The 7,884-nt window shown below is 37.2% G+C and overlaps 1 protein-coding gene across 1 annotated transcript in view; it reads right to left on the bottom strand.

Moving 5' to 3' along the window:
• Window positions 1-374, bottom strand: part of LOC123009961 (putative nuclease HARBI1) — a 1,352-nt gene extending 978 nt beyond the window's left edge. Inside the window, exon 1 of the mRNA XM_044406558.1 lies at window positions 167-374. Coding sequence (XP_044262493.1) covers window positions 167-288 — 122 coding nt within the window. The 5' untranslated portion in view covers window positions 289-374. The remainder of the gene's footprint in view (window positions 1-166) is intronic.
• Between the last annotated feature and the right edge of the window lie 7,510 nt (window positions 375-7,884).

Genomic DNA, 7,884 nt, shown 5'->3' with positions numbered 1-7,884 from the left:
CGGCTGAGTGCTACGTTCCCAGTCACGTGGTACTAGAGGCCCTTTATTCGACTGGGTGGCGCCCATAAAGAAAAACCCCACGATCAGCTCTCCTCCGAAATACGAGCTGCCAAGGTGTTACCTATTTTATATATATAAAAAAAAAAAAAGGGAAATAGGTAACAACCTTTCATTCGTTAAATTAAAAGGGTTACTTGTATCTCGTAACAGTCTCATTTCAACTCTGTTTATTCGTATTTGTTCTTTTCTATTTTCACGAAAAATTATAAATCTTCTAAAAGGCAGCATTTCAAAATTTTAATTCTTGTCAAAATTATGCCAAAATTAGCTGCATCCAATTGTAAAAACAAAAATTTCACTAAAATAGCGGGTTATCAATTGCTAAATGACGAACATATCCGAACGACTTAGCAATTTGTATTGATACTTCAGGAGTTGATACGCTATTCTAATAGCTAACGTTAGCGTAGCAATTACCGAGAAAATACAGTACTGGAGTGATAAACGAAAATCAACCAACACAGGTACCCAATTCTGATATTATTTCAATAAATCAGTCCACGGATAGTACTCGCATAGAACACCTGGAGCGACTTGTTGAATTACTGTTATGTGAAAGAGGTGTTCAAGGTCAGGGAAGTAGTTCCCAATTTATTGTGAAACCCGACTGTATTCCACTATTTAGTCCGGGTGATCCAAATTTATCATCCCCCTGTTGGCTCTATAAAAGATTGATCAGTTGGCTCAAATTAATTCGTAGAATGAAAAGACGAGCATTTACCATATCCAAAGTCGTCTTGCTGGACTTGCCAAAACTTGGTATTACAATTTACCAACCTACGATTTAAACTAGGGACAGTGGAAAGAGTTGATACTTAAAACTTTTCCCGATCAGCGAGATTTTGCTAGTACGTTACTTAAACTCTTAAATAGAAATAAGCAATTGGACGAATCGTAGACCCAATATTACTTTGAAAACATGGGTCTTCTCCAAAGGTGCCGCATTACAGGACCTAACGCGGTCTCTTGTGTAATCGATGGGATTCGCGATTTAACAATTGAGACTGGGGCACGAGCGGGAAGATATTTAACACCAGAGGATTTGTATCGTGAATATTTGTCCAGATTGGCGAATCACTCCTCATCAAAACATGTACCATTCGTACAAGCTTAGAGACGTTCTGTGCAACAAAGGCTAGGTCCAAGTTCCAGCAAAGAGGAAAAGGAAAAAAAGAAAAGATCCATTGCGCGATGCTATAATTGTGGTGACGGAACACATTTAGCATCAAACTGTCCCAAACCACGTAAAGTTTGCACCTTGTGTAACCGTTTGGGACACGAAAGTGAGTACGAGAAAACAAATTTCCAAAAAGGTCATGGTGTGTTCGATCGTTGAGAAAAACGATGACTGCTACTTTGTTAACTGCAAAGTAAATGGTCAACTACTTCAGAGTTATATTGACACTGGTTGTAGCGAGGTTACTATACGTAAATCGGATGCAAAAGGTTTGCGTCTTGATTGGGAGTCATCTAATTTGACAATGTAGAAGTCGACTTGTTTGAAGCAGAGGTCTCATTTACTCTCGTGGATGATCATCTTCAAGCAGGTCCTGTAATGATCGGACAAACTTTTATTAACAAGGCAAACGTTGCCTTGGTTGTCCGCAACAATGAAGACCGAATTTTCGATGCAAGCCTTATACAGTTACCACAAATTGATGACTTACCACCAGTCAAATTGAGCCTCTATTCCAAAAAGGATGTGAATATACCAGCTGACCAAGAAGTACCCGTGTGTGTTTGTTGTCAAGAACAGTACGAGGGAGACATTTATGTCACTTACGGACAACGTAACAAACCCAAAAATGAATTTACAATTTCTCATTGTGTAATTTCAATTGTTGGCGGAATAGGAGTGTTCTTAACCATTCAGGACAAACCCTGCAGCTGAAAGCTTCGCAGCTATTAGCAAGAGGGCATCCTTGGATAGAAGATGCCTCCTGGTCCACTTCCAGAACCACTCTTAAGGAGACGGTAAGTGTTTTTACTGTAATAAGTGAGGCGGAAGAAAAGAATTTCACGAAAAATGACATACAAAATCAAAGCGATTCCGATTTGGATGAACGCCACAAACAACGATTACTTAATCTTTTGAACAAGTATCGTAATTGTTTTGTTGCAAATACAAATGAATAAGGAAGAGCAGTAGACACTGAAATGAAAATTACTTTGACTGACGATGAGCTGATAACGTATCGACCCTATCGTCTTACTTTCTCTGAACGCGCTAAGGTACAATCAGCGTAGAAAAGATTGTCCTCCTAATAAACCACTCGGACCCTTAGAGGCTGAACCCATAAACCGCAGTAATAAATCTTTTCTATTGTAAACGTTATTTCTTATTCAACAGTATTTTTGTTTGGAATAAAGCTCAGTTACCGATTTATTTTCAATTAAGTAAATAACAAATTATTTTAAAAGATTCACAACTTTATACAGCAACTAAAAATTAAATTAAGAAATAATTTTAATTAATGTTTGATTAGTTATTTATTTCCAAAGATACCAAGTGAATGCCGTTTTAAATGGCGTAATTTAATAAACAATACATATTATTGTCAAATTTCACATAATTTTTGTCGCTTCAAGAATTTTTAAAGAATTCTTTTCGGCACAAAAACCTAAAGCCTTTTCACGATTGGTTGAAATAACGCGAGAGCATTCAAAAAACAATATAAACAACACTTTTAACATTATCACTTATCACTCATCATGCGTAAGAATCGAAAATTATGGCTTGCTCCAGAGCCAGCGTGCGAAATATCCACTTTATAGAAATCGCGTTCAATAAAAAATTACCGAAGAAACAATAGATGATTAATTATTGCACCAATTAAAATTCTTATTTTAATGAACGTTACTTTGACAAAAAGTGTATAACCTCTCCAAAAATCGTCAAATGTAGTATATTCGTGATAATAAATAGCTCGCAAAGCTAGTGTTTTTAACAAGTCACGCATGTTTTAATGACTTATATCCTTGTGTTATAATAAACTATTTTCTCCATCTATTGTTTTTTCCTAAATCTTTTTTTCATTGTTGAAGTAATTTTTGACAAGTTACAATAAATTGTTAAAAAGCAATGCGCGAAATTTTAACTTGTTAAAAAGTGAAGAAAATAATAATGCTAGTTAATTTACCATGAGTTAGTAAAAAAAATGTCTAAGGGGTAAAAACAGAAACTAAAAGTAAACTTCATTATAAAATAGTTTGCGTTTCTCGGAAAGAATTTAAGATTTAACAGGAAAATGTAAAAATATTCCAAGGTTTATTTATTGCCTTTTTCCTTCTTAACCCCTATTAGTCGAAAGTGGTCAACACTTCCCACCACTGTTATCTGCCAATTGGCAAAATTAGTTATTCCAAATGTTGTGATTTGCATTTTGTTTCTGAAAGTGTGAAGTTCTCGCAAAAATAGTGTAAAAAATGCCTCGAATGGCAGAATAAGTGCCGGATTTTGGGGATGGATGTCCCATGCTAGACCAGGAGAAAGTTGCTAAATTACACCACCAAAGTTCATAGCCCGTCGGTATGTCAAAGTTTTAGAGGAAGTAATGCTTCCTACTGTAACAGCGCTTTTCCCACCTGAAGAGATGGATGAGCGAATAGTGTTTGTTCAAGACAATTGTCCCATCCACACGGCCAGAATAGTTCGAGAGTGGTTTGACGACCACAATGAATTTTAAATTCTTCCAAACCAAACCAAAAAAAAAAAAGTTATTAAAAGAAAAGAAAAAAATCATCAGTTAAAATTTACATTTTATCCTACTGTTAATTACGAAAACATTGTAACAATAATAATTGTCACATAACGTTTACTATGTGAGATAAATTTTTTATCCTAATATTATTACAAAGGGCATTACACATTTTATCTTTTCCTAACGAAAGTGTCTAATTGTAAGCCGGAAAAAGATGAGTGATTATTTCTTACTGCCTGCCAAGAGCTTACAACGGAAAAGATTTATTGTTGAGGTTTATAGGTTCAGCCGCTAAGGGCCGTGCGGTTTATTAGAAGGACAATCTTTTCTACGCTGATATCATTCGAGAATCAAACGCATCCTACGCTACGCAATAATCTTAGTCAAAAAGAAGAAAAGAAGTTCAAATGTGTGTTGATTACCGCAAACTAAATTCAAAAACCGTAAAAGACCGTTACCCTTAATCAAGGATAGATGATCTTTTGGACAGGCTTAAATCAGCAAAGTATTTCATAAGTTTAGATCTGAAGATGGGTTATCATCAAATACTTATGGCAGCGGATTCAATAAACAAAACGGCTTTTATTACGCCAGATGGGCACTACGAGTATCTTCGCATGCCCTTTGGACTTGTGAATGCACCGCCAGTTTTTCAACGCAAAGTAAACCAAGTGTTAGGTTCGTTGCGATTTACAACAGCTCTGGCGTATATGGACGATATTTTGATTCCAGTAGAGACAGTCGAAAAAGGATTTGATACGCAGACACAAATTCTAGATTTGTGTCAGTCTGCTGGCTTGACACTTTGTTTAGAGAAATGTAAATTATTTTTTTTTTGTCAATTGAGTATTTGGGGCACGAAATTAGTGAAGGGGTAATCCATTCGACCAGGAAATCGCAAAATTCAGGCTGTGGTAAATTTTCCGAAACCTGCGAACGTACATCAAATTCGCCAGTGTTGGATTGTGTAGCTATTTTCGGAAGTTTATCAAAGGTTTTAGTACAATTGCTGCACCCTGGAGACGAAGTTAATGATTGCACGACCGGTCTTAGCAATTTACGACTCTACACTCTTAACTGAAGTGCATACGGACGCATCAAAGTTAGGTGTTGGGGGCATTTTATTGTAACAAAAAGATAAAACATTAAAACCTGTTGAATATTTTAGTCGTCAGACAGGTAAAGAACAACGTTATCATTTCTACGAATTGGAAACTTTAGCAGTTGTGAATTCACTCCAAAAATTTAGGATATATCTGATCGGTATACAATTTAAAGTTGTAACTGATGCAATTCGAACAACTTTGACCAAAAGAGATCTGATACCACGAATAGCTTGTTGGTGGCTTGTGACCCAAGAGTTTGACTTCACTCTTGAATATGAAAATGCCACATGCTGACGCTCTTAGCCGAAATCCCGTGGAAGAAGCGTAGGATGATTTAATAGAAATCTTGACAATGAATGTTAAAGAAGACTGGTTGTTGTCCGTCCAGTTGAAAGATGACAGATGGCAATTTTTACATGAAGTATTGTCTAAAGATCCTACAGATAAGGAAGAACAGCAAATCCATAAAGAATATGTTCTCCACAAGAATAGCGTTTTTAAGATCACACCTCAAAGAAAAAGATGGGTACTACTGACGTTTGCTAGAAGAGAAGTTGTTATGTACTACCATGATCGGAAAGGACATTTTGCACTGGACAAAACTTTCGAAGCAGTTCCGAAGCATTATTGGTTTGCCAATATGAAGAAATACATTAAAAGATCCATTGCTTGTTGCTTCCCTTGTGCTTACAATAAAGAACAAACAAGAAAGCAACCAGGATTTTTGCATATTATTGACAAAGGTCAGGTGCCCATGTATACCTTGCATGTAGATCATCTGGGACCCTTTCTGAAAAGTGTCCGACGAAACACTCACCTAATTACAGCAATTGATGCTTTCTCTAAATTTATTTTTATGAAAGCAGTAACGAGTTGTAAAACAGAAAGCTATCAATGAAACGTTCGGTGTACCTTACAGAATAGTGTGTGATCGGGGAACCTGCAACACAAGCAAAAAGTTTAAAACATTTTCCATGATTATGGAATTAAAGTAATGCTAAACGCTACGGCAACACCACGAGCTAATGGACAAACGGAGCGATATAACAGAACCATCCTTGGTGCATTAAGCTGTTCGTCAGAACGAGGAAACAAATGGCATGAAAAGATTAACCAAATACGTTTTGGAATTAATGCAACAAGTGTTAGTTAGTCAGAAAAGTCCTTCCAACAAACGATGGCAAAAGCAAGAAGTTGCTGCCAAAATACTCCGGATCCTACGTGATAATGAAAGTGCTTCCTCACGATCGTTATGTCACAGAAGACCTACCAGGCGCACAACGTGCACAAAAATTTTACAGTGGTGTTTGCCCAGTTGACAAATTGAAACCATATGTGAACGATATGTCAGACGATGCTATTACAGCATCAACAGAAGATGAAAATATTAATTGATTGAAGAATAAAAGGATTGATTTCAGTGGCCCGAGTAATATCAGCGAAGTGCTGAAGAAGCTAAACTAGCCCAATATTTTCATGGGCAAGGTGTTGATGATTGGGCGCATCTAGCCCATCATTTTAACTTAGCGACGTGCTAATTGGGCTGATGTAGCTCTGTATCTTAAAGATTTTCATCGGCAACGTGCTGATGATTAGGGGTATGTAGTCTACCATTTTAAATTAGCGACGTGCTAATTGGGCTGACGTAGCCCTGGATTTTAAAGTTTTACAACGGCAACGTGCTGATTATTGGGCGCATGTAGCCTACCATTTTAAATTATCGACGAGCTAATTGGGCTGACAAAGCCCTGGATTTTGACGATTTTCATCAGCAACGTGTTGATGATTGGGCGCAAGTAGCCCACCATTTTAAAGTAGCAACGTGCTAACTGGTCTGACGTAGCCCCGTATCTTAACGATTCTCATCAGCAACGTGTTGAGGATTGGGCGCACCTAGCCCGCCATTGTGAATCAGCGACGTGCTGATTGGACTGATTTAAGTTAATTAGCAATGTGCTGATTGGGCAAAGGTAGTCCTATGAGTTCATGTACAAGTTTTCATCAGCAACGTGCTGAGCGAGCTGACAAAGGCGTACGCTTCGCCTACGCAGCTCTACGTTAATTTTCAGTCTTACTAATCAACATATTGAGCTCACGTAACCATCTTTTGGCTCACGTAGCTCTATGTTCTTTCGGCTTTTCATTAAACTTTCAGGTATTGTATTTTAAAGTTAGACCCATGTAAAAAGCTCTACGAGGGCGTAGAGCAAGGGTAGCATGACCGACTGTAAGCGATTTCGATTGAAACAACCTTGGATAATATGGAGCATAGCGAAATCGGAACCCGATCATATTTTATGTTTATTTTGGTAAAAACAAAGCAGTCGGAATTAGATGACGAAAAATGGGAGAGGCCATGTAGGGTTTTGGGCAGAATGAGTTGAGCCATAAAATTGTAAAGTTTGAATGGTGTGAATATAGATTTTGTTATTAAAAGTGTTTTAAAATGTTCACTATTCACTACAAAATAGTTTTTGGCTCAATCGGCCACTTTGGCCACTTAGGCGGCAAGACGCACAGATCACCTATTCCACCTCTGCTCTGTAAGCACTCGCTTAATACCAAATTTAATAAAACACACTTTTGATAACAAAATCTATATTCATACCATTCAGACTTTACAATTTGATGGCTCAACTCATTCTACCCAAAACCCTACATGGCCTCTCCCATTTTTAGTTGGAATGGTCATCTAATCCCGACTGTAAGCGATTTCTATTGAAACAACCTTTTATAATATGGAGCATAACGAAATCGGAAACCGATCATATTTTATGTTCATTTTGGTAAAAACAAAGCAGTCGGGATTAGTTGACGATTCCGACTAAAAATGGGAGAGGCCATGTAGGGTTTTGGGCAGAATGAGTTGAGCCATAAAATTGTAAAGTTTGAATGGTGTGAATATAGATTTTGTTATTAAAAGTGTGTTTTATTATTAAATTTGGTATTGAGCGAGTGCTTACATGTTTATTAAATGAACGAGGTGCTGGAACTGCTACAGAAGCTTAATCGCAACA

This window comes from Tribolium madens, unplaced genomic scaffold (assembly GCF_015345945.1).
Source record: "Tribolium madens isolate multiple individuals breed KSU strain unplaced genomic scaffold, Tmad_KSU_1.1 Scaffold_7;HRSCAF=85;Tcas5.2_LG10, whole genome shotgun sequence".
Lineage (NCBI taxonomy): Eukaryota > Metazoa > Arthropoda > Insecta > Coleoptera > Tenebrionidae > Tribolium > Tribolium madens.
The sequence above is the reverse complement of the archived record's forward strand: the minus strand, read 5'-3'. Positions and strand labels throughout refer to the sequence as shown.